This window comes from Emys orbicularis, chromosome 3 (genome assembly GCF_028017835.1).
Source record: "Emys orbicularis isolate rEmyOrb1 chromosome 3, rEmyOrb1.hap1, whole genome shotgun sequence".
Classification (NCBI taxonomy): domain Eukaryota; kingdom Metazoa; phylum Chordata; order Testudines; family Emydidae; genus Emys; species Emys orbicularis.
In genome coordinates, this window is record NC_088685.1 from 116196520 (window position 1) to 116223966 (window position 27447).

General features: G+C 45.3%; 1 protein-coding gene across 1 annotated transcript in view; it reads right to left on the reverse strand.

Moving 5' to 3' along the window:
* LRP11 (LDL receptor related protein 11) overlaps positions 1 to 25912 on the reverse strand; it is a 41604-nt gene extending 15692 nt beyond the window's left edge. The window contains exons 1-2 of the mRNA XM_065402269.1: positions 25384 to 25912; positions 16101 to 16258 (exon numbers count right to left, since the gene is read on the reverse strand). Of these exons, the coding sequence (XP_065258341.1) occupies positions 16101 to 16258; positions 25384 to 25912 (687 nt within the window). The remainder of the gene's footprint in view (positions 1 to 16100; positions 16259 to 25383) is intronic.
* Positions 25913 to 27447: the final 1535 nt, after the last annotated feature.

The following is a 27447-nucleotide window of genomic DNA, read 5'->3' on the forward strand; positions in this document are numbered from 1 at the left end:
CAAATCATTTTTGTTAGAACTAACACGGTGTATGCAGTACGCTGTGCCTCCCCAAACAGCCTGGCCCCGCCCCCTATCCGACTCCCATCTACTTCCCGCCCCCTGACTGACCTCTCAGAACCCCTGACCCATCCAACCCCCCCGTTCCTTGTCCCAATTACCCCCTCCAGAGACCTCCCGCCCCTAACCACCCCCCCCAGACCCCATCCCCATCTAAGCCCCCCTGCTCCTTGTCCCCTGACCGCCCCCTCCAGAGACCCCCCCCATCCCTAATCACCCCCAGGACTCCCACGCCCTATCCAATGCCCCCGTTCCCCATCCCCTGACCACCCTGCCCCCAGAACCTCCGAACCATCCAATCCCCCCTGCTCCCTGTCCCCTGACCGTCCCCCAAGACCCTCTGCCCCTTATCCAACCCCTCAGCCCCAGCCTGGCACCCTTAACACGCCACTCAGAGCAGCATGTCGGAGCCAGACATGCTGATGCGCTGATCTGCCGGAGCGCATAGCCCCGCCCCCCAGAGTGCTGCTTTACCGCATTATATCCGAATTCGTGTTATATCAGGTCGCGTTATATCGGGGTAGAGGTGTATATCCAGCAGGTGATATACATGATGGCAGGTGATGCTGGAATGTATATCCAGCAGGCGATGCTGGCAGGTGAAAACCTCATAAACCTAATGGCTGATTTTGTGAATCAAAATTTGCTTTATTCTTTACAGCTTTATTCCATAAAGATTCAGTCTGAGGCAGCATCTGGTATGAAAACTGTCAGCCCAAACTGTTAAAGTTTGGTGAGGGTATGAGCAACTGAAAAAAGCATTTAATAATGGAAAGTGTGGAGCAACTTGAATAGTAGGAAGTGCTACCTACCCCGCCTATAGTAAGTCAATATATTAAATATTAAAGTAATCTCTGTATATATATATATATATATATATATATATATATATATATATATATATATATATATATCTACAAGCCCAATAATTTTGATGGTAAAAAGACAAAATATTCATATAGCTTTCCTCCTCACACTGTGAAACTACTTTTCTAATAATTGAAACACTGAATTATGTTGGGAGGAAATACCATTTGATTCACAAATTTGTGTTGTATTGAGAGAACATATTATTTAAAACTTCCTAAGATATTTTCCTGGGTTTCTAAATATTCTTAAATTTTGTTTTACAGACAATTAAAAAAAAAATTCAGAACTACCACCTTTTTTTCAAATGTATTTAGCACCATTCACCAAAGTAAAAAAACCTATTCTTTTGTCTTGTGTCCAAATGCAGTGTGGGTGTGATAATCTGACTATTCTCTGAGGAACAATATGTACAGTAACACAGCAATTTAAACAGCTCATTTTGGCTTCAGAAAGTAGCTGTTAGTAAACTGCAATTTGGCAAGAGGCAGCAGCTTAAAGAATGAACAGCGGTTTTCACTAGGATATGAAATTTGTACCACTGATGATCTAATGACTTTCATAACTCCCTTGAAATTTCCATCAGGTAATGCACTCATGCTACTCAAAAATGTTTTATCCCATTAGAATTCAGTTTTCTGTCTTTGTAAAATTGGCCTATATTTGTGTGATCCTAGAATTCTGCTAGACTTTTTCTTTAGGCTCATTTTTTCTAACAATGCTACATTACGAACGAGTGGGCTTGTTTTGAAGAAGTAGGGCAAAAATAGTACTGAAAGCACAGGCCCAATTCTGCAGATCTTACATGCATGACCAGTCTCACTTATAACCTTGGAGATCTTTTTATTTCTTTCTGAACATGTACAGCTAGAGCAGAAGCAGTACAAGTTTCCCTCCTCCCTTCACAAACCTCATGAATAGAGGAGGCAACTCTAAGGACAGTTTTATTTTCATGCTGGTTCAGTCCTTATATTCTGTTAAGACTACCAACAAAGACACCAGTTACCGCCAACTCAGACAGTGCATTTTGTGATGTGGACATCTACTGCCCCGGGAGCTACACTGAAGCTACCAACTCATTCACAAAGAGACTCATCAGATGAATGACTTTTGTTCATTACTGTCCTGGGCTAAATTCACACTGGTGACCAACCGGTGAAAGGCTCTAGGCTCCTATTACAAATTCTTTGAGCCATCAACTCCCTGAAGATTCTTTTAAATTTCAGGAGCCTGCTTGTTTCACTCACAAGAAGAGAACAGCAAAATCATGCAATGAGAACATACTAGTACCCTGCATTGTTTGTTGGTGCATCTCCTGCTGGGTTGAGATTTTCAAAATATTGAAAGTGTCATTTTGGAAGTGCTCTCTTTTTTCTCAAGAGGACATTATCAAAGAGAATTCATTTTTGTGGAGAGGAAGAGATTAAATTATAGCCCTTTCCACCCTACTTTACAAACTAATTTGGGATTGAAGAGTTTATAAAATCAAAAAGCTAAAAAAAAATTGAACACTTCAAAATGACAGCTGGTATGGTGCATAAGTTGCATTATGGTGCACTGCATTACTTTCTTCTCATGCTTCAAATCACTTCAAAGTGATTTCCAATACACTGAAGGCATCAGAATGTGAAAGGGTGTCGACTAGTTCTTCATCAACATCACTTTTTTTATGTGATTTATTTTGTGGTTTGTATTACTGGTCATTAGTTAGACTGGGTTTCATAAAATCCAGATTCCACTGTATTTAACAAATAGTTTCCCCTTATTTGATTCATTTGTTTGACCAGTAAGTGTCTGCAGCCTTGGAACCATAATCTAAGAATGATTAAACACTTGCCAAGCCTCCTCCAAAGCCCACAATCTGTCAGTCTGTCTCAGAAAAACACCACAGTTATTATACAGGAGATTCTATTCACATCTAGTTATAAATTACAGTAAAGTTACTCAATACAAGGGGCATCCTCCAATGGTACAAATATGATATAGATGCTCCCCTTCCCTAAAGAGGAAATGGAGATGTGATCAGAGATAAAGAAGGGTTGCTGGGACATCCGTGCATCATATTGATCAATGGCTGTGGATTAGCCTCTTGGGGCCATTTGCAGCTGGTGTATCTCTGCACTGAGGGTCTTGCCCTGAACCTAGCCAGCACCAGGGGAGTGCAAATGTGAGCTTTACACCACCTTTGCACATACATCCCCTGACCTGAAATCTCTGCAGATCCGTTACCCCTGAGTCTGATCCTTTGTACTTCAATTATTATTAATGCTCCAAAGTGTACGTTAATATAAAATGATAAATAATGTATTTTAAAAAATAATCTCTAAGGCTTCAATCCAAATGAGGATCCAGCAGTGGAATCTCATTGCAATTTGTAGGTAGAAAGGATGTTTACCTAAGTTCTGTAACCAGACTAAGCCTTGAACATGTCTCCTAATACATGTATAACACAAGTGCAATTTGTAGTGGAAAAGGAACCTTAATCTTAACCCCAGGGCTTTAACTGAGTTAGGGAACATGTTTAAAATCCTGTCTACACTACATATTGCAACTGTGTGATACTTAGGACCTCTGACTTGGCAATATTTGAAACATGGATGGAGCCAAAGAAAATTGAGACAGAGGATACTGGAGAGCCAGTGGAAGCTGAGAGAGCACTCTGGAGCTGCTTCAGGAAACTACGGGTATGTCTATACTTTGAGCTGGAGGTGTAATTTCCAGCTCAGTTAGACATACCCATGCCAGCTCTGATCGAGCTAGTGCGCTAAACATAGAAGTATAGTTGTGGTGGCACAAGTTAGCCTCCCCAAGTTCTCAGGCAGAGTTGCACTCGGAGTGGCTAGCTCATCCTTCAGAACTGCCTTGCTGCAGCTACACTTCTATGTTTAGTGCACTAGCTCGATCAGAGCTAGCGTGGGTATGTCTACCTGAGCTGGAAATTACACCTCCACATCTAAGTGTAGATGTACTCAGAGGCAAAGTACTGGAGTTATCAGGTGGGAAAAAGGAAGGAGAACCAGAGTTTTAGAGTGGGCTAGACACAGATGACACAGAGTGCCAGAAAGGGCCATTAGGGCAGAGGGATTATGGCACATAACACTGAAAGGTGGGGCAAAAAAATGTGCAGGAAAGTACTTGTGGTGGGATGGGAACTGAGACAGACCAGCAAAAGGACCAGGGTAAGACATAAATGGAGTGGTCCATGGAAACTTTGATGGCACAATAGGGTATCTGGGAACAAGGTAATTAAGGAACAAGGTAAAGATCAGAGAGGCTCAGCAAGTGTGCAGAATGGGTTGCCAGGTATAGTGTCTAGACAAAATAGTACATGTAGATTTGCTGTCTCCAGTCACTGCTTGTTTTGCTCTTGCACTTATAGCTGAAGCTACTTATTTTGTTTAAACACTGTAATACAGGGCATCATCCAATAACCATACGATAACCAATTTGTTGCATTTGCATTAGGGATTGTCAACAGGAGAAAACCAATGGGGATACTATTCTTGATCAAAAGTCACTTGTACTCCCTAATAATTACTGGGCTTCCAAAGCAGAGTAATTATTCTGGAATAAAATTACTTCTATTCTGGAACAGCTATTGCAGAACAGCCTATTCCACAATAGCAAATTCCAGTCAATTTCCCCAAGTAGACCAGCTCTTAAGGGTATGTCTACACAGCAGCTGGGAGTGAGCTTCCTAACCCAGGTAGACAGACCCACACAAGCTCTGCTCAAGCTCGTGTGCTAAAAATAGCGGGTGGCAGCTTGGGCTAGCCACCCAAGCTCAGACTCAGAGGGTCAGGTGTTCTTGGACTCAGGCAGCTAGCCTATGCCTGCTGCTGTCCATGCCATAACATTCACACTGCTATTTCTAGTGTGCTAGCTCAAGCAGAGCTAGCACAAGTCTCTCTTCCTGGGCTGCGAAGCACACTCCCAGCTGCTGTGTAGACATACCCTCAAAGAACCTGGACTGAAAATGCTCAACAATATGTACAGCAATGCTGTAATGAAAACGATTAGAACAATGTCAAGAAAGAAAGAGACGTTAGTTCAAACCCCGTGAAATTGTTGTTTATATAGCATTAACAGTTAACAAACTAACCAAAAACTAGCAAAAATAACTAATATTACATAGTTCTGGGGAAAAAACATATTTAGATGAGCAAGACAAATATTTGAGGAATGAATTAAAATGTTTTTTGAATAGCTGTGGCTGAATTGTAATCTTTGCAAGTGCTTATGCACACAAATCCAGTTAACAGTGTAGTGTGCCTAACTCCCCCCCATATGGTCACTGAAATTCAATTCTTCATGCCTGCCATGTTTAAAAGGACTCAAAAGCCATTAAAATTTAAAGGAATTTCAATAGTAAAAACAGTAAATAAAGAAAAATGGCAAATTTTAAAAATCACTTCACTACAGAAAGGGAAATATAGGTCCACGTAACGCGCCAGAGAGGTATAAAGTGACACTGGTGTAACTAAGAATCAGGCCTCTTATCTACAGTATATATTTACTCACCTAAATTTTTTGGCACAATGACTCTTTAGTAATTTAAATAATAATTTTTTTTAGCATGTTATGTATAGGGTAGTTCACCAGTAGTGACTGCAAAAATGGGCTTTCCTTAATGTGTGTTAAATATTTAAACTGAAGTTTTTTTATGCTTTTATAAATTGTATAAGGTGCCCAATGTTTCATCTAAGCACTTCTGATCATTTGAAATAAATAAATATTAATAAATATTTATAAATGGCATTAGAACATAAATGTTTTTAAAAAGATATCTTACAGTTAATATTAATTTAAACTGCATACAGAAATGACGGTTACCCTATAAACGAATGTAACAATAATTAAAAAAACAAGTACAAAATGACAGTTTCTATAAAATGTGGAGTGGCTTTTTTAATTTGCACCAATTTCTACTCACCAATTCCACATACTAACCATGGACACAGTAACATGTACTCCAGTATTTAGAAAACAGTAATCTAAAAATCTATGATGAATTTATACAAATGAAGAACGCATGGCTATTTAAAGATAACCACAAGTCCCAGGTGCATCCTGAAGCACAAACTGAAGACGAGCATCTATCACACCAGAGAAATGCGGTTATCTTATTGTAACCATATTCCCTAGAGTGTGATATTCCATTTTAAAAATTGTATAATTGAAAAAAATAGTAAGGTTAAGTAATTTTGAGACATGAAGAGGTTCTTCCATATTCGGACTAGTTGAAAACTTAGGCCTCAAATGAGCAAGTAGCTCTGCGTGGGTAGACCCTTGCACTCATGTGGATCTTCTACAGTCTACCCTGAAATCAGTGGGACACTACACAGATTTGTTCATTTTCGAAGTAGAATTCTTACTGTATAAATCTTCCAAAACCATGTATGTAGGTCATGACTTAAACTTTCATGCATGTGCCTATTTCAAAGTGTTACTAAGTATTTGCTACTGTATGATGATGCTTAATTGTTACCGCCATGAATGTTCTAGAACTTTTTTTCTCAACAGACTTGGGGTGCCTAACACCTTCTGCAAAGTGTGACATGCTCAACATGGGAGTTGAGGGTATACATGGTAGATAAGGGGGGCACTGAGCACTTTACAGTACTGAGCCCAATGTAAGGAATGCTGAACACTAATAAAAATGAAGAGAAATTCTGTGGAATTCTTTCATTTTATCAATTTACAATTATTTTTTAAAACCTAAAAGACCTTAGGAGTTTTTCAGCACAAATGACAGTAGCACTGTAGAATTAATGCTTGCTTTAGAACATGGTTTATTGATAAATTCACTTTTCTCTTCTCATGCAATTAATCTCCCTGATGTTACTTATTCTTATTCTGGAGCAGGATAGTTTGCTCCATGGGCTGGAGAGCCTAGGGCTAACCTAATCTTGATTACAGGATGAGCCTCACGCAAGTGGGATCAAGTAATTCCCTATAAAGGGCAGCAGGTGGCTACAGGGGGGAAGAGATCAGAGACTGCTAGGAGTGGGCAGGCTCCAGCAGAGTCCTGGGCATTGAGACTAAGGCCTGGTCTACACTAGGAGTTTATATCGAATTTAGCGCCGTTACATCGAATTAACCCTGCACCCGTCCACACCACGAAGCTATTTAGTTCGATATAGAGCTCTCTTAAATTCGACTTCTGTACTCCTCTAAAACGAGAGGAGTAGCGCTAAATTCGAAATGGCAATATCGAATTAGGCTAGGTGTGGATGGAAATCGACGGTAATAGCTCCGGGAGCTATCCCACAGTGCACCACTCTGTTGACGCTCTGGACAGCAGTCTGAGCTCGGATGCTCTGACCAGCCACACAGGAAAAGCCCCGGAAAAATTTGAATTCCTTTTCCTGTCTGGGCAGTTTGAATCTCATTTTCTGTTTGGACAGCGTGGAGAGCTCAGCAGCACTGGCAACGATGCAGAGCTCTCCAGCAGAGATGGCCGTGCAATCTAATAGAAAGAGGGCCCCAGCATGGACTGATCGGGAAGTCTTGGATCTCATCGCTGTGTGGGGCGATGAGTCCGTGCTTTCAGAGCTGCGCTCCAAAAGAAGGAATGCAAAGATCTACGAGAAGATCTCTAAAGCCATGGCAGAGAGAGGATACAGGCGGGATGCAACGCAGTGCCGCGTGAAAATCAAGGAGCTGAGACAAGGCTACCAAAAAACCAAAGAGGCAAACCGACGCTCCGGATCCCAGCCCCACACATCACGTTTCTACGAGGCACTGCATTCCATCCTAGGTGCGGCCGCCACCACTACCCCACCAGTGACCGTGGACTCAGAGGATGGGATATTGTCCACGGCCGGTTCCTCGTCGGAAATGTTAGCGGACGGGGAAGATGAGGAAGGAGATGAGGAGGACGAGGCAGTCGACAGCGCTTGCACCGCTGATTTCCCCGACAGCCAGGAGCTCTTCATCACCCTTTCCGAGATCCCCTACCAACCGTCCACAGCCGTTACCCCGGACACCGAATCAGGGGAAGGATCAAGCAGTGAGTGCTTTAAACATCTAAACATGTAATTTTAACATAACTGGAATATTTATATTGTTAAGAATGGGCTTTTCATTCACTCAGTTAAACATAGAAACTTTTATTTATAACAAAACAGGAATATTAACTCTATTAGCAATTTGGTGTTCATGATTTATTTGGCTTAGTCAACTATTTAGTCCTAACTATGTATAAAAAATCAAATAATGTCCGGATATTCATGATTAGGCCACCACAGGACGCTCCACTCTGTAGTCCCTTATACTGCACTTAAACGAAAAGACGGTCAATGTGCCCGGGAATTGACAGAGAGTCCTCCTGGGATAGCTCAGCATAGCTCTCCTGGAGGTACCGCTCAAGCATGCGCATCAGGTTCCGTGGCAGGGCGATCTTGTTCGGTCCACCGTGGTAACACACGTTCCCACGCCATGAGTCCATTAAGTAGTCCGGGATCATGGCACGGCACAGCATGGCGGCATACGGCCCTGGCCTCTGCATGGTCTCCCGAAGCATTCTTCCCCTCTCGCTCTCCGAGATCCTCATTAGAGTTATATCGCACATGACGCCCTGCTTTAAATTAGGGAGGGGAATGTTAGTATTGGGACTGCTTTACAGCCACGCGGTGGAGGCGGCAGAGGGGCAGCATACAGTGATCTTTCCCGGGGACAGCCGCGAGGTGGTGGGACAGGGACAGAGCTCATGCTTCCCTGATTGCTGCCAGCAGAGAGTGGCCTTGCATTCAGTGCGAAAGGAGCCCAGTGCTACTATTACATTTTTAAGCTGCCACAAGTCTACGGCTTACCATGTTTTCCTGCAACAAAAGTAGAGGTGTCCTGCCACGCTTCTCTGATCGCAACTGCAAGACCCCAGGCACTGAAGGCGAGGGCCGAAAATTCGACCTTGTCCTGAGTGCGCATGTGAAAGGTGCAGTGCATGGTGTTGTTCACAGAGAAAGACTATGTTCTTTGTTAGCAACTTCATTTATCTGTCTCAGGAATTCACTCCCTTTTTCCCATTCCCACAGACACATCTGCGACTGTCTCCCAACCCAGCCTGGCATCACACTCCCAGAGGCTAGCGCAGATTAGGAGAAGGAAGAGGAAGACGCGTGAGGACATGTTTTATGAACTTATGGACTGCTCACGAGAGCAGGCAGCCCAGACGACACAGTGGAGGGAGAACTTGTCACAAATGCACAGAGCAGTCATGGAACGGGAGGAGAGGTGGCGCCAGGAGGACCAGCAGGCTACTCAAACCCTGCTTGGACTAATGAGGGAGCAAACGGAGACGCTCCGGCGCCTAGTGGATGTTCTGCAAGACCGGAGGCAGGAGGACAGAGCCCTGCTGCTGTCTATCTCTAACCGCCCTCCCCCGCCACCAAGTCCCACACCCCCCTCACCAAAAGTCCAAAGAAGGAGGGGCGGCAAGGGCCGTTAAAACTTTCAGTCAGCCCCTGCACACTGCTGCAGCAATGTAAGGCTCTCGTTCCACAAAGTTTGAAAAGTCCTTTCCTACCCATCTCACAGAAGCCCACGTCCAAGTTTCCTCCCCCCCCTTTTCATGTGCGGTTCATAATAAAACATCTGTTTCTGTTAAGTACTGTTTCCGAGAGTGTCTTTTAGAGGGGATACTGTCTGAAGGGGGGGAAGGGGTTTGTTACTTGGACAGAACAGTCACCTTTAGCAGGCTACAGAGGCGGGAGCAGGTCCAGCATCAGGACACATACACAGTGCAGTCACCAGTTACCCTGGTCAGTCTGGGAGGCGGTTTTCATGTTCTGGGGTGCGAGGGGGTTGATCTGTGACTTTGTGGCGGGGGAGGGCAGTTAGAGATCTTATGCCGCGGTCCTTATCCTGGATCACAGAGCCACGCAGCAGGGGGTCTGTTACCCTCCGCCCCCTGCCAGAAAGTCACTTGGCCGACACATACACGCAGTCCCGCCCAGGACTGCTGGCAGGCTCCGTTGAAACAACCAATCCAGCACTGCGGAGCCTGTCATTCCCGGAGTTTAGAAGCATCATTTGCATCAGAACACTAAACCCGCCCCCCGCCACAGTCTGCGTCCCCGGTTTAAAACATTCCCGCGAAAACAGTAAGAAAGAGAACCTTGTTCATTAACAAAACGGAACAGATTTTATTTGTTGGGAAGGTGGTGAAGGGGGCATGTAACTTGGAAGGATAGTCAACAGTAACTGGGTAAAGAAACGGGGGCAGGTTCAGCATCTGTGTCCACAAAGTAAACAGTCACTGGAGACCCTGCTCAGTCAGGAACCTGGCTTTCAAAGCCTCCCTGATGCACAGCGCGTCCCGCTGGGATCTTCTAATCGCCCGGCTGTCTGGCTGGGCGTACTCAGAAGCCAGGCTATTTGCCTCAACCTCCCACCCCGCCATAAAGGTCTCCCCCTTGCTCTCACACAGATTGTGGAGCACACAGCAAGCAGCTATCACAATGGGGATATTGGTCTCGCTGAGATCACAGCGAGTGAGTAAGCTTCTCCATCTCCCCTTGAGACGGCCAAAAGCACACTCCACCACCATTCTGCACTTGCTGAGCCGGTAGTTGAAGAGTTCTTTCCCTGAGTCCAGTGCGCCAGTGTAGGGCTTCATGAGCCAGGGCATGAGTGGGTATGCAGGGTCCCCGAGGATGACTGTAGGCATCTCCACATCCCCAACAGTTACTTTGTGGTCCGGGAAGTAAAGACCTTCCTGCAGCCGTCTAAACAGACCAGAGTTCCTGAAAACCCGAGCGTCATGAACCTTGCCAGGCCATCCAACGTTGATATTAGTAAAACGTCCCCGATGGTCCACCAGTGCTTGCAGCACCATGGAAAAGTATCCCTTTCTGTTTATGTACTGGCTGGCCTGGTGGTCCGGTCCCAGGATAGGGATGTGAGTCCCATCTATAGCCCCACCGCAGTTTGGGAATCCCATCTCGGCAAAGCCATCTATGATGAGCTCCACGTTTCCCAGGGTCACTACCTTTGATAGCAGTAGCTTGACGATTGCCTTGGCTACTTGCATGACAGCAACCCCCACGGTAGACTTGCCCACACCAAAGTGGTTAGCGACGGACCGGTAGCTGTCTGGCGTTGCAAGCTTCCAGAGGGCTATGGCCACTCGCTTCTGGACAGTCAGGGCTGCCCGCATCCGGGTGTCCTTTCGCTTCAGGGCAGGGGACAGCAACTCACACAGTTCGAGGAAAGTCCCCTTCCGCATGCGAAAGTTGCGCAGCCACTGGGATTCATCCCAGACCTGCAGCACTATGCAGTCCCACCAGTCCGTGCTTGTTTCACGGGCCCAGAATCGCCGTTCAACGGTATCCACAAGACCCAGTGACAGCGAGATGTCCTGGGCGCTGGGTCTCATGTTTTCTGAGAGGTCGGAGCTAGTGTCCGACTTCATGCCGTCACGGTGGTGCCGTAGCCTCCTCTCCTGATTTATCTGCAGCTGCCTCTGGTAAAGGTGGATGAGAAGCTGCGATGCGTTGAGAACTGCCACAACTGCAGCGATGGTTGCAGCGGGATCCATGCTCGCACTGCTGTGGCGTCCGCGCTGTCAGTAATCAGAAAAGTGCGCGAACTGATTTCCCGCCGGCGCTTTCAGGGAGGGAGGGAGGGCGTGAGTGACGGACGGATGACGACAGGCACCAAAAAGCACCCTCGACACATTTTTTTACCCAGAAGGCATTTGGGGCTCGACCCAGAATTCCAATGGGCAGCGGGGACTGCGGGAACTGTGGGATAGCTGCCCACAGTGCACCGCTTCCAATGTCGACGCTTGCCCCATTAGTGTGGACTCACAAAGTCTCACAAAGTCGAATTACTGTCCTTAGTGTGGACACACACGTTCGACTTTGTAATATCGATTCCACATAGTCGAATTAACTAAAATCGAAGTACTCTCGTAGTGTAGACATACCCTAAGATTCTAGCCAGAAAGAGTGGGAGTAGCCTGCTAATGCAAGATGGACCCTGAGCAGGTAAGGGAAAGTGCAAAAGCTCCCCAGGGAGGCCTGGGAGTCGGAAGAGAAATGTTTGTTTGTGGGAATTTAATGTAGCTCTTTGAGTTTTATTTTGAGTTATTTTCTGTGAATAAACCCAGATACCAAGGAGAGTTTTTTTGACCTCAGAAAAAAGCACGTGGAGTCTGTATAAGGAGGCCTTTGAGGGAGACATTATTAGCAGGATGCTGCAAAAGCACTCGTGGCCATAAGGAGGTGCATGGGAGGTGACCAGCCCTGTTACAAGCCTTATGACCTTTTTTTCCACCTTCCACTGGGATTGGGTCCTGGATCTATCTTGATTGTTCTAATCCTTGGCTGAAACTAAACAGAAAATTCCCAGAAAATTATAATAAAAAGCCACCTATCACATACTTCAATGGCTACATTCTGTAGGCAGCAATTTGACAAGCAAATTATTCTTTAGCTAAATTATCATGAAAGAGAAGTTTCTTTCTACTGATTGCCGCTGCAGGATGACAGGATCCGTTTATAATCACCCCTATCTCCCCCTATGCCATCTACTTACTCTTTTGTACATAAGTGCAATGTAACAGCTGTCTTTTATCTTGTTTAAACACACAGCCCCAGTCTCAGTGCTTTTGGATTTATGTACCATTTATAAAATGGACAATAAAAAAGTCAAATATCAAAATAATAAAAGTCAAGGTAAAAAAATGGAATATTTGTATGAATAATTATGAGTATTAACTAAACTCTAATAATGTGGTCTCTGCTAATTATCCATTAATGGGTGAAATCCTGACTCCATTGAAGACAATGGAAAAACTCCCACTGACTTCAGTGCAGCCAGGATTTCACCTATTAAGGATGAATTTGTGAAAAGTGTTTATTTTTGTTAAACAGATCTACTCTTTCACAGGTATTTACTTTGGCTCCAATACTGTGGTTCTTTCACACAAAACTACCATTGACTTTAATGTGACTTTTCCAAGCTTACATAATTCCAAGATTGACCTCCCCATGTTATTGATTATCCTTTGGTTTGAATCAAAGATAAAAACATTAATACATATTGTTTTAACATGCAAACTTTAGATTTAGATTTTTTTTGGTGTTCTGGAAGCACACTTCCATAGTGCATATTAATTTAAAGGAACTTTCTTAAAAACACATTTTTGTTTTTTGTATAACAACTAATTCCTTTCATCACTATTCTATAAAAATTATTTAAATGTAGTGATCCTGAAAGGTGCCTTGATAATGAGATATTCAGTTTATTTACAAAATAGGTAAAAGGTATTCTTTGAATTTCATTCAACTCTCCTATGGAGAGTGCATACCTAATTAATGCCTTCCAGACCTTCTAAATTCTGCATCAACAAAACATTAAATTAAGATAAACAGACTAGCAATGATACACTGACATGTGACAGATTCAAGTTTTGAAATCACCTCTAGACATTTAGCACTGGAATGATTGGAAATGGGCTCACTTGTGTTTGCAGTTTCGGTGATGTGGGTCCAGTGATAGCAGGTGAGATTTTCAGAACTGCTCAGCACTGGCTTAACTAACGCTGAGGGTTTTTGAAAATCCCATTCTGTATGTTCTGCAAGTAGTGTGGCAATAGATACATAAATTCAATGACTAGCCATCAGAGAAGTCCACATGCTTTCTTATCAGTATATAAAGAAGCACTTCTTTTAGCTGTGATATGGGGACCTTTAGTAAGAATCCATATGCAAATACAGTAAAACCTTAAATTATCACCCAAGGGACTAAAAATCTTTGTCTACACTACAAAGTTTTGTCAGCAAAAGTTATGCCACTTTAATTAAAGCGCTGTAATTAAAATCGCTGTTGCATGTCCACACTAGCTCCTTGTGTCGGCAGAGCGCATCCACACTAGCAGCTCCTGCATCGACACAGAGAGCAGTGCACTGTGGTAGCTATCCCACTGTGTAACTGGCCTCAGGGTGCTTTGGGAAGGGTTTGCATGCCTCGTGGGGCAGGTACAGTGTCACGTGATGCAGGTTTCTCAATCCCATCGTTCCAAGGGCATCCTAGTAGATTTTCAGTAGCTTTTTCAACTGAAGCATGATGGGGGAGGGAGAGGAGAGTGGTGCATCTGCGGCAGGGGAGACAGCAGGCTGACCGATCTATCCTGAGGCAGGGGGAGTGGGACACCCCCACACACACATCAGGCCTGGCTCTGTTCGGCACAGCAGTCTCTCCCAAAGCAGCCCGCTCTACCTGCCTGCGTATGGTTCTGTCTGTGATTCCTTCCAAGTTCTCCCACCGCCTCCTCAGCTGCCGGGAGCGGCATCCTGAGCAGCTCTGTGAGCTCTCCGTTCTGAGGAATGTCAAAGCAGCACAGCAGTACCCTGCCCCCTCCCTGCAGCACCAGTCTGCCTGTCGCTGTATTCCTAGTGAAGGGCAGAACAGGAGCATTCCACGCTAACGATTTACTCTTTGTTCCCCAAAGGAAGCCGCACGCTCAGCTGTCAGATACTTCCCGGAGCCATAGGTGCTGGAACTAGGGGTGCTGGGGCTGCTGCTGCACCCCCTGGCTTAAGTGGTTTCCATTATATACAGGGTTTACAATTTGGTTCAATGGTTCTCAGCACCGCCTCTATAAAAATTGTTCCAGCACCCCTGCCCGGAGCTTTGAAAGGGGAGGGGTGCATGCCTGCAGGGCAGCAGAGATCAAAAAAGTGAGCAGAGCATCATGGCAGGCATTGTGGGATACTGGCGGAAGCCAGTTCTGTCAACAAAACAAACACCAGTGTCTACACTGACTCTTTGTCGCTTTAACTTTGCAGTAAAAGGCTTTATGCCTCTCACTGAGGTGGTTTTATTTTGTTGGCAAAAGGCAGCTTTTGCCGACAAAACTTTGTAGTGTTGACAAGGCCTGATTGTCTGACAGCTGTGGGGCCACATACTGCTCTCAATTACACCATTTCAAATACAGAGTGACTTCACTGAAGTCAACAGAGTTCTGGTTTGCTTCAGTCTAACTGAGGAGAATTTGACTGTGTGCAGCACAGCACACACAAGTGCAACCCAGGGGCAAGGTTGGCTAACCAGATGTCTCGATTTTATAGGGACAGTCCCGATTTTTGGGTCTTTTTCTTAAATAGGCTCCTATTACCCCCAACCCCCTGATTTTTCATACTTGCTGTCTGGTCACCCTAGCTAAGGGGGTATTTGTGCCCTCCTGATTCTAGGCTGTTTCAGGGACCAGTGTGGCCTGTATCTCTGCAGCATTATGTGCTGTGGCCCATTCCGTCCTATCCCTGACATCCCCTCGGCTGAGTCCCAGGCATGCCTTTTAATATGAAGATATACCTATCTCATAGAGCTAGAAGGGACCTTGAAAGGTCATCGAGTCCAGTCCCCTGCCTTCGCAGCAGGACCAAGTACCATCCCTGACAGATTTTTGCCCCAGACCCCTAAATGACCCCCTCAAGAATTGAACTCACAATCCTGGGTTTAGCAGGCCAATACTCAAACCACTGAGCTATCCCTCCGCCTATGCTCATATTTGTGAAGAGTCCTGGGTAAGGCCACTACTACAACCTTATGCACTGTCTGCCCCATGGGAAGTCTCCCCAGCCAGCTAAGGGTCTCTTCTGGTCCCTTTGTGCTGCCGTGGCAGTATTCAGGAGTTGGGCCTGGATGTGGTATCCCTACTTTGGCGTTTAATTTCAAGTCAAAACAAAATTGTACTGGAAACCTTCGGAATAAATTAATACGGTCTCTTAAGATTGGTGTGGCCTACTGGAGATAGTCCTTAGTGTGACTTTCCTTCAAACTTCTCTGAGCTCTTCCAACAAGTTGTTGGTGAAAATACCTTGTTGCTTTAATAACTAAGTTACTGAGGTACCCCTATCCTGGATCCTAGAAGCTGAACAACTGCCGTGAAAAAGAAGCTAACGTATGGAAAAGAGAGAGTAAATATATTAACAGAATTTTTGAATCTACTTATTTGATACTAATTTCTCATACCATTAATTATACAACTTGATCACTACTGGCAAGTCAGAAAAATGAGTCTCTAATCATTTTTACTATTTATCCTAACTTGATCACGAACCACATCTATGTGAATAGACTGACATTAAACATCTACATTTACAACTGAACTGAATACAATTATCAGCCAAATAACTGATTTTTGCATGCAATACTATATGTACCTTTATATCAACTGATGAGTCACCTTGCAGCAAAGTCCACTCATACTGTATGATTCCATGGTCATCTAAGCTTTCTCGGCCATCCAAAATCACCCAGTCTACTGGTGACTGCAGCACAATATCTTGTCCTGCCTTGCTGTGTGGAGGCTTGTCATTTTCTTTAAAAAAATAAAATAGCTTAATTATTCATCAGAGGAAACAGAATAGTTCATAGCTAACTACAGAATAAACATTCTACGTAAGACATTGATTTATTACTCTGCCTTTCGCCGATTTGAGAACACAGCTTTCAGCACTGTTAGTTTCCTGTCCCTCAAAATCTGAGTTCCTATGTTTTTGCCTGTTCAGCACTAAATAAGTTCAGTGTGTTTGTGTCTGTTAGTTGAACATGCTCTGTCAGAAGTTTATGATTATAAGCAATCCAAATTAACATCACAGGCTGAAGGAAAAAAATATCCATGGAAGTTCTCCAAAAGCTAAGATTTAATTAATTAAAAACACACACAGAGGCTTTTAAAACAGCATTTACAATGTAAACTAATGCCATGCCCTTTTGAATCTTGAGAGACAGAAGCATGCACCTTAACTTTTAAATGCGAAGTTTAATTATGTCTAAGTGGCAATACTGGTAAACTGCTGCATAATGTCTCAGCTTCAGCCAGGAAGAAAACTGGTATATCTTCATGTTATGAAACCTCGGCTGCAAGCAGGGATGCTTCAGCTGAAACAATTATACAGCAAGTAGGAAGGCTGGAAGTGGTTTTGATTTAATTTAGGAGGACCAATGCCAACATAAATCTTATATAAAATACACATGCACAACATTCAATGTGTGGTTCCAGGGCTTTACATCTTCCAGATCCAACAATGAATACAGGATTATTAATTTCCTTGTGGCCTTTTTATGGCACTCATCACTCTAGGAACTGAGGACTCTACAAACATTAATTGACTCATTTTCAAACAATCTCGTGAAGTGGTATTATCACTAATTTACAGATGAGGGAACTGAAGCACAGAGGAATTAAGGCCAGAAAAGTAACACTAATTTTGAACGATTAACTTGGGACATCTAAAAATATTTAGAATTTTATAGCACTCTGTGTTCAAAGCACAGTTACCACTGACTTCAGTTGTGAGCACACGGCACTTCTGCAAATCAGGCCACCAGGCTCTCAAGATGGGCATCCAGAAAATGAGGTAAACAGCAGGCATCTTAGAAAACACTGGTTTTGGTGACTTGCCCAGAAACACACACGAATTCTGTGGCAGAGGCAGGGACAGATTCTAATGCCCAGGGCAACATTCAAGTGCCCCAACTATGGGACTATTCTTTCACTTCTTGCAGTTCCCTGCCTCATTCACTGCCTACTCTAGCTGGCCAGAAACTGGAGAATTCCCATTCTGTGGGGAAAGTCCAAATTCATTCTGTTTTGAAACAAAATAAATGTTTTGGTTTTTTTTTTTTTTTTAAATCAAGTTTCCCACAGAACAGGATTACCCAAATTTCATTTTTACAGAGATGAAATGACATTTTGTCGTGACATTTTCAAAATGTTTCCAAGGCTCCCTGAGAGGTGTGGAACCCTCTCAGCCTACCCGGCAGGGAGCCAGACAATTTGGGAGTCGTCTGGGTTCCTGAGAAGCCGAGACCCGGGAAGCCCTGGCTCCAGAGCAGTCCACCTGATGGGCCGCCAAGGAGTCGAGAAGCCCTGGGAGCCACAGCTCTGGAGCATTTTGCCTGGAGGGCTGCCTTGGAGCTGAGGAGCCTGAATCCCCACGTCTGAGGTAGCCTACCAGGCACCTGTTCCAGAGCCAGGCTTCCCAGCAGCCCACCTGTTTAGAAGCAAGGGAGCTGTGGAGATGGGAATGATTTTCTGATGGAAAAATCAAAACTTTCCAGCAAAACTCAATTTTCCAAAAGATTTTTTTTTCTTTTTCTTTTTTTTTGTGGGAAGTCCTTCCAATGGGAAACTCACAACCAGCTCTACCACAAACCTTCCCACTTCAGCAACAACTGATGCATGTCTTACAGAAACCAGCTTCATTCACTATGCATTCCTTTCCTGATTCATTCCCTCAGCGCAGTCCAGTCTGTGTGTGACTGAGACAAAGTTCCATTCCCCTTCTGCCCTGTCTCCCACCGAGCCTGCCCCATCCCCTGCTTTTCACCCCTTTGTATTTGAATCCCACTAGTTCCTCCTCCTTAACAATGCCTGGGTGCCAAGGGGGCAGCATTGAAAAAAAGAGGAGAAACAGTCTCTCTGCACTCAGTTCCAGTGCTCAGCACCATAGCAGTTGTAGAAGTCCTGTTCACCTAGGATGGGACATGCTCTATGTACACGGAATATTGGGAGAATTTTGCTACCAACCTCTAACCAACCTGTACTGAGCATGTGGAAACAATTTTCACAGGCCTATAACTTTGAAAATCCACCCAAATTAGTCCAAGGAAAAGCACATCCCTGACACCAAAGCAACCTGCTGCCTAATTTCAAATCCATGCTCTAAAGAACAAATGCAAAAGAAACAGTTGTAGGAATTTTTTAATATTAACAAAACAGTTGAACCCTATTTTTCCTTAATCTCATTCTCAACAACAGTTGAACCATTTTTGCTGAATCTTTCAAAATAAACTCTGCCTGAGTCAGACAGGCAACATGAAAAACTTCAGCCCAAGGGGCTTAAGCTTGGCAATTTAATAAGCAACTGAAAACAGGGAAGGGTCAGGCAACCTTAATAATTTAGACCTGTAGAAGGTCTAAATTAATGCCATGATTCTCATTCGGTAGCAGTTTACACTCACACGGCACAGATGTAAATGATGACAAAGCACAAGGAAGGGGAGATCAAGTTCATAGTGTGCATTTCAACTTCTATTTTAAGCTTTATTAAGCTTTAATATGGATACTAATACGCTGATTTTATAACTTAACATTCTCAAATTGTGGAGCTGTCTGTCTGCAGGAAAAGGAGCTACAGCTTTGGAACCCTCCCCACTTTTCTGCAGAAAACAGCAGATTTAATCAGATCTCCTTTCCCCTGTTTCTTTTACAGACTTGGAGTGTCACCAGTAAAATTGTTAGGTGGTATTGGTATGGCATCTGAATGGAGGCTTTGTTGTAAAAAGATGGCTTTATTAAAAGCTCTTACATTCCTGTTGACATCAGTTTACCTGAATATTAATTCCCCTACTTTTTATCAGTAACAAGAACCCCTGAAGAAACTTAACTTACTGATCAGGTATTCAGGGCCCTTTTTCCTTATGATATGAAGAGTTTAAAAAGACGATAATAGTCCTACCAAAGACAAAAAGGACAAGCCCTTCTTCCAGTAAATACATTTTTTTTCTTGAAGGCCCAGATTCAAGACTGTGTTACTCTAGTTTTACTTTAATATAAAACCATTGAGTCCATGGAGTTACATCTCCATTCAGCTGGAGTAACACCATGGAGAATCTGGACCTTAATATACTGGGATAATGTATTAGGTAAAAACAGAGGGCCTACTGTAACTCCTCTGACTTCAGTGAAATTACACAAGGCATGCAATTGGACTGAAAAGTCTAAATCTGCCAATAGGTGCTCTCAGAATTACAAATACAATTTAGGTTGAGGTTACTGAAAATTACTCAAAGAATTTAACAGTGAAACATTACAGATCACCATATTTTAGGATTATAAAGATGCTGTTTTTTAAAAGACATCTTTTAAATATATCTCAAGAAAATGAAAAAAGTAGATAAAAGAAGATTCAATGTGCTCTGAACCCAGGATTCATCACAGAACAGGAATAGGTAAAGTGTGTTTCTAGTATGAGGAAAAATCTTGAAATGTAAAGCTTATTATTGTAAAGCCAGTGACAGCATGACATGTGAGGAGAGATGTCTTCATTTTCACGTTCATATTAACTTTCAGATGAACTTTTCAGTTTAATTCAAGAATGAAAGGACAGCACCACATTAGACCTCAATTTAACAATCTTCAGTTTTTCTTTCCTGTCATGGCTGACAGAAACCTGAATAAATGGCCTTTCTGCCTCACAGCTCTGCTTCAACTCCTACCTAATTGTATTAAGCAGTTATAATCCCATTTATGATATCATAGCCAACCCACACAGAAGCAGATTAAAATTGCATTAACCATGAAAGTTACCTTTTAAGAAAGATTTTAGATTGACTTTTTAATAGAAAAACAATTTAAAACAAATTAGTTAATCATGAAACCTGCCACATGGGGCCACAACAGTGGTACCCCTAACCCACCCAGCAATATCGTCAATCTATCCAACTACACACTCAGCCCGGCAGAAGAGTCTGTCCTATCTCGGGGACTCTCTTTCTGCCCTGCCACCCCCACAAACATGACACAGTTCTGCAGTGATCTGGAAGCCTACTTTTGCTGTCTCCGACTCAAAGAATACTTTCAAGATAACACTGAACAGCGCACTGATACACAGATACCCTCCCACCAACAGCACAAGAAGAAGAACTCCACATGGACTCCTCCTGAGGGTCGAAATGACAGTCTGGACCTATATATAGAATGCTTCCACCGCCGTGCACAGGAAGAAATTGTGGAAAAACAACATCGCTTGCCTCATAACCTCAGTCGTGCAGAACACAATGCCATCCACAGCCTCAGAAACCACCCTGACATTATAATCAAAGAGGCTGATAAAGGAGGTGCTGTTGTCATCATGAACAGGTCTGACTACCAAAAGGAGGCTGCCAGACAGCTCTCCAATACCAAATTCTACAGGCCACTTCCCTCAGATCCCACTGAGGAATACACTAAGAAACTGCACCATCTACTCAGGACACTCACTACACTAACACAGGAACAAATCAACACACTCTTAGAGCCCCGACCGGGGTTATTCTATCTACTACCCAAGATCCACAAACCCGGAAATCCTGGACGCCCCATCATCTCGGGCATTGGCACTCTCACTGAAGGACTGTCTGGATATGTGGACTCTCTACTCAGACCCTACGCCACCAGCACTCCCAGCTATCTCCGTGACACCACTGATTTCCTGAAAAAACTACAATGCATTGGTGACCTTCCAGAAAACACCATCCTAGCCACCATGGATGTACAGGCTCTCTACACAAACATCCCACACACAGATGGAATACAAGCTGTCAGGAACAGTATCCCTGATGATGCCACAGCACAACTGGTTGCTGAGCTCTGTGACTTTATCCTCACACACAACTATTTCAAATTTGATGACAATATATACCTCCAGACCAGTGGCACCGCTATGGGCACCCGCATGGCCCCACAATATGCCAACATTTTTATGGCTGACCTGGAACAATGCTTCCTCAGCTCTCGTCCACTCACGCCCCTTCTCTACCTACGCTACATTGATGACATCTTCATCATCTGGACCCATGGGAAGGAGACTCTGGAAAAATTCCACCACAATTTCAACAGCTTCCACCCCACCATCAACCTCAGCCTGGACCAATCTACACAAGAGGTCCACTTCCTAGACACCACGGTGCAAATAAGTGATGGTCACATTAACACCACCCTATACCGAAAACCCACCGACAGCTATGCCTACCTTCATGCCTCCAGCTTCCATCCCGGACACACCACACGATCCATTGTCTACAGCCAAGCACTGAGGTACAACCGCATCTGCTCCAACCCCGCAGACAGAGACCAACACCTACAAAATCTTCACCAAGCATTCTCAAAACTACGATACCCACACGAGGAAATAAGGAAACAGATCAACAGAGCCAGACATATACCCAGAAGCCTCCTACTGCAAGACAAGCCCAAGAAAGAAATCAACAGAACTCCACTGGCCATCACATACAGTCCCCAGCTAAAACCTCTCCAACGCATCATCAGTGATCTACAACCCATCCTGGACAACGATCCCTCATTTTCACAGGCCTTGGGTGGCAGGCCAGTCCTCGCCCACAGACAACCCGCCAACCTGAAGCATATTCTCACCAGTAACTACACACCGCACCATAGTAACTCTAACTCAAGATCCAATCCATGCAACAAACCTCGATGCCAACTCTGCCCACATATCTACACCAGCGACACCATCACAGGACCTAACCAGATCAGCCACACCATCACCGGTTCATTCACCTGCACGTCCACCAATGTAATATACGCCATCATATGCCAACAATGCCCCTCTGCTATCAGGGCCGGCTCCAGGGTTTTTGCCGCCCCAAGCGGCAAAAAAAAAAAAAAAAGCCGCAATCGCGATCTGCGGCGGCAATTCGGCGGAAGGTCCTTCGCTCCAAGTGGGAGTGAGGGACCGTCCGCCGAATTGCCGCCGAATAGCTGGACGTGCCGCCCCTCTCCAGAGTGTCCGCCCCAAGCACCTGCTTGGCAAGCTGGTGCCTGGAGCCGGCCCTGTCTGCTATGTACATCGGCCAAACTGGACAGTCCCTACGTAAAAGGATAAATGGACACAAATCAGATATTAGGAATGGCAATATACAAAAACCTGTAGGAGAACACTTCAATCTCCCTGGACACACAATAGCAGATTTAAAGGTAGCCATCCTGCAGCAAAAAAACTTCAGGACCAGACTTCAAAGAGAAACTGCTAAGCTTCAGTTCATCTGCAAATTTGACACCATCAGCTCAGGATTAAACAGACTGTGAATGGCTAGCCAACTACAAAAGCAGTTTCTCCTCCCTTGGTGTTCACACCTCAACTGCTAGAAGAGGGTCTCATCCCCCCTGATTGAACTAACCTCGTTATCTCTAGCCTGACTCACTCTTCCTTGCATATTTATACCTGCCTCTGGAAATTTCCACTACATGCATCCGACAAAAAGCTCATGCTCCAATATGTCTGTTAGTCTATAAGGTGCCACAGGACTTTTTGCTGCTTTTACATGAAACTACATTAGTTATAATTTTGAACTAATAGTCATTATTCAATATTCATTGGCTTCAATCAAGTTGTAGTGGCTTAAAACTGGTGCAACAGAGTGGAAAATCAGGTCCAAAAACTCCACCCCAAGTGGCTGTCCTGTTGGGCAAATAGTATTAGGCTTTGTCTACACTAGCATGTTTGTCGGCAAAACTTTTGTTGGTCAGGGGTGTGAAAAAAACTGCTCTCAATGACACCATTGGGAGTGGCTTAATTATACCGGCATGAGAGCTCTCTCCCACCAGCATAGAGAGGCTACACAGGAGACCTTATAGCAGCCCAGCTGCAGCAGTACTGCCGCTGTAAGGTCCGTAGTGTAGACATAGCCTTAGATGCTTTCTGAGTGTTCTTCATTCACACCTATTATTAGGTGTTTTCATGTTACTTAAATGTCATGCTACTCAATAATGCGCATACACTAAGTGTTTACTTGGGTAGACATACTGAATTCCTCGAGAGGATGTATAGGAAATATTTATACTCCATCAAAAGGTACTGAAACCATAACTAAGCTTAATAGATTGTCCTTTAAGATATTATTTTCTAATAGGTCACATTTGTAGGAGGTGAAGCAGTGAGTCAAAGAGCTTTGCTTCATTTGTCAGGAATCCTGAAGAGAACAAGTCTTGAATGCTGGATCCTCAGACATGTTTTCTTCTAGATCTCATTTCTTTGGATTACTTGTGCTGTGTTATGCTTCAGAGTTGCTCTGGAAGCTGCTTTTCTTTATGTGGTTGATTCAAGATGACGAGTACCACCCATACTGCTTATTTATCTCTAGGCTATCCGTGGAGTCTTTCTCTTTTTTTTTTTGCTCTTATAAGATCTGACACTGAAGTTCTTAAGCAGGCAAAACTCTAACAGAAGAAAATAGTGTTTGGTTCCCTGTCATCTTCCTCCCTGGGTTTGCTTTGCAGAAGTCTTTTCTAACAATTTTGTTTTTGCGTGAAGTCTATCTTGCTCAGCCACTGTACAAATCCTTAAACTCTACGATGCTAGATTCTACCATTATGGGGCTGAATTTTAAATGTGCTAAGGACTCACAATTTCACACGAGACCCTATATAAATATGATAATCTATTTTATCCTTGCAAGGAATGCTGGGCTCATGAATCTTTTAACCCAATTTGTTAGCTCTTCACTGAACTGCCATCTTGAATATTGGGTACCAACCTTCATATTGAGGCAAAGCTACAAAGTTTATTTTCCTCATACTCATAATTACTGCAGAATGCGCCACATCATGCAAACACCTACACACATGAGTAAAGCTTCTCAGGAGTTGTTCCACTGACTTCAATAGAACTATTCATCTGAGTAACTTGAGTCATGTGAATAAGTAAGTTCAGGATTTTACCCAGAGTTTGTATATAATAAGGATCTTTTTCTCCCACAAACTCTCTTCCCCTACCTTGGTATCTATTTATGATATCACCAAAGTAACAACAGCCATGGAACTAAGTGTGATCTCACTAACACGGCTATGTCAGTGGGACTAATCAAGACTTGAAGGAAGCCACATGCTCAAGTACCTTGCTGAATTGGGGCCCATGTGCCCAAGCTTACTGAGTGATTTAAGTAAGAGTTGAGGTGCTTAGCACCTTGAAGAACTGACCCTTCAATGAGACTGTTCTACATATGGGACAAACCAATTACGATTAGCTGCTTCATATGTAGACGCACAGCCAACAACATCTCCTGTACAATTCTCAGAAAAAGAGGGGTGCAATTAGTACCAGAACCAAGAACTATCCTATAGCTCCTTGCAATCTGTTTGTTGGTTTATTAACCACATTACATATAAAACAAGCCCCCTCTGAGTCTCCTGTTTATTTAAACTCTTTTATAAACAGTGACAAAACTGTGCTATTTAAAAAGCTGCCCTGGGAGCTTTTATATCACACTCATCCCCCTAACCGATTGCCCAACCCTCTGCTTATCAGACAACAGCAGCTTGAATTCTCTGGAAAGGTTCTGGCCCTGTTGTCCCTGTGAACAGCCAGCTAAGGTGAGCAGGCACAGGCTGTGCTGCCAATGTAAACTCTTTAGGACAGAGCCATTGTCTCGTTGCAGGTCTGGCACAACCGGACCCTGATGGGGGGGGGGTCGGCGGGGACCGGAAGCGGGGGATGGCTGAGAGCGGCTGTAATGGTAGAAATGTAGGGAGCTCAAGCGCCCATCTCGTCCCCAGGACCGAACCAACCTAGACCAGCCCTGCCAGGTGCTTGTCCAGCCTATTCCCCAAACCCTCCAGCTCGCCGAGGGGCCCCAGCACAGTGTCACACACACCAGCCCCCCGCTCCTGGGGGTGGGCCCAATGTAAGCAGCGATACCCACTGTGCTTTGGCCCCTTACCTGCTGCCTGGGTAAGGGCGGGGAGCGGGCTCCCGCGGGGGCCGTGGGCGAGCAGCTGGGTGAGGTTGGCGGGCCCCAGGCTGTAGCTGCTGTAGCCGCGGTGCGGAGCGAAGCGGCAGACGGCGCGGCCGCGGTAGGTGCAGTTGAAGAGGTAGCAGCTCAGCGCCCCCGGCTCGCCCGGGGGCCGGGCTCGCTGCACCACGGCCAGCGAGCAGCGCGGCTCGGCGCAGCAGGCCTGCAGGCACTGCCTCCAGCCGGCCACTGCGGCCGGCGCCCGCAGGAAGGTGGCGCCCGCCGCCAGCGAGTCCTTGGTGCGGATGATGGCGTCGGGCCGGGCGGAGAAGGCGCCGCCCCGGCAGCGGCCCCCGCCGGCCTCGTCCGGCTGCAGCTGGCGGCGGAACTCCTCCAGCAGCGACTCCACGCCCGAGATCTGCGAGCGAAGCTCGGCCAGCGGCGCCGCCACCTCCCCGCCCGGGGCCCGGCCGCACAGCGCCGCCAGCAGCAGCAGCCGCAGCAGCCGGGAGGCCATGGCGGGGCGAAGCGAAGAGGGCCCGCCTGCCGCAGTCACCCGCCGCTGCAGCCCGGCGGGCAGGCGCGGGGCCGGGCCCGAGCGGGAGCTGGCGGCTTAGCGGGCTGGGGCGGGCTCCCCGGCGGCGGGAGGCGGCGGCATGGCCCGGCCGGGCCCGCCCGGGGTGCGCGGGGAGGAGCCGGACGCAGCAGAATCAAACGGGGAGCAGCGCCGGAGCCGGCTCAGCACCAGCGTCCACGGACAGCTCCGGGAGTCCCGCCCACCCCCGGGCCTGGGGCGGGGCCAGAGTAGGCTCCGCCCACCAGCTGGGCCCTCTCCCGCCCCTTTCTACGTCCTGCTTACTGCGGCTCCTCTAGTGTAGATCCCCCCGCCCCTTCCCCCCAGCATTGCCCTCAGCCGGCCCCTATGAGGGTCCGAGGGGTTGTCCCACTGACACAGGGGCGGACTGTATGTGATCCTTTTCCCTCTGTGTCATAGCGAGGCCTGGTATAGGCAGGCAGAGCTCCGTGCGAAGTCCGAGCCACCTGGGCTCTGGTCCCAGCTCTGCTTCTGTGACCACACAGACCAGTCACTGCATCTTTCTGCACCTTGTTTTCTGCATCTGACAAAAAGGGATAAAGATACTTGCCTTCCTCTGTGATGCACTTAGAGAGCTATGAAGGGAAAGCACAATACATAAGAACGGCCATACTGGGTCAGACCAAAGGTCCATCTAGCCCAGTATCCTGTCTTCCGACAGTGGCCAATGCCAGGTGCCCCAGAGGAAATGAACAGAACAGGTAGTCATCAAGTGATCTATTCCCTGTTGCCCATTCCCAACTTCTGGCAAACAGAGCTAGCGACACCATTCCTGCCCATCCTGGCTAATAGCCATTGATGGACCTATCCTCCATGAACTTATCTAGGTCTTTTTTGAACCCTGTTATAGTCTTGGCCTTCACAACATCCTCTGACAAGGAGTTCCACAGGTTGACTGTGCGTTGTGTGAAAAAATACTTCCTTTTCTTTGTTTTAAACCTGCTGCCTATTAATTTAATTTGTTGACCCCTAGTTCATGTGTTATGAGGAGTAAATAACACTTAGAAGAATCACTTTCTCCACACCAGTCATGATTTTATACACTTCTATTATATCCCTCTTTAGTAATCTCTTTTCCAAGCTGAAAAGTCCCAGTCTTATTAATCTTTCCTCATATGGCAGCTGTTCCATACCTCTAATCATTTTTGTTACCCTTTTCTGAACCTTTTCCAATTCCAATATATCTTTTTTGAGATGGGGCGACCACATCTGCACGGAGTATTCAAGATGTGGGTGTACCAGGGATTTATGTAGCGCTGAGCTGCTACCTCTTCAACTGCACCTACCGCGGCCGCACCGTCTGCCGCTTCGCTCCACACCGCGGCTACAGCAGCTATTTATTTATTTATATCTGTGTGTAATATGAGCCTGAAGATCAGAAAAGAGCTTTGAGAGCCTTTGCTGAAAGGTGCTATAGAAATGGGAGAAATGTAGCTCCAACTGTACCTACCTCATCT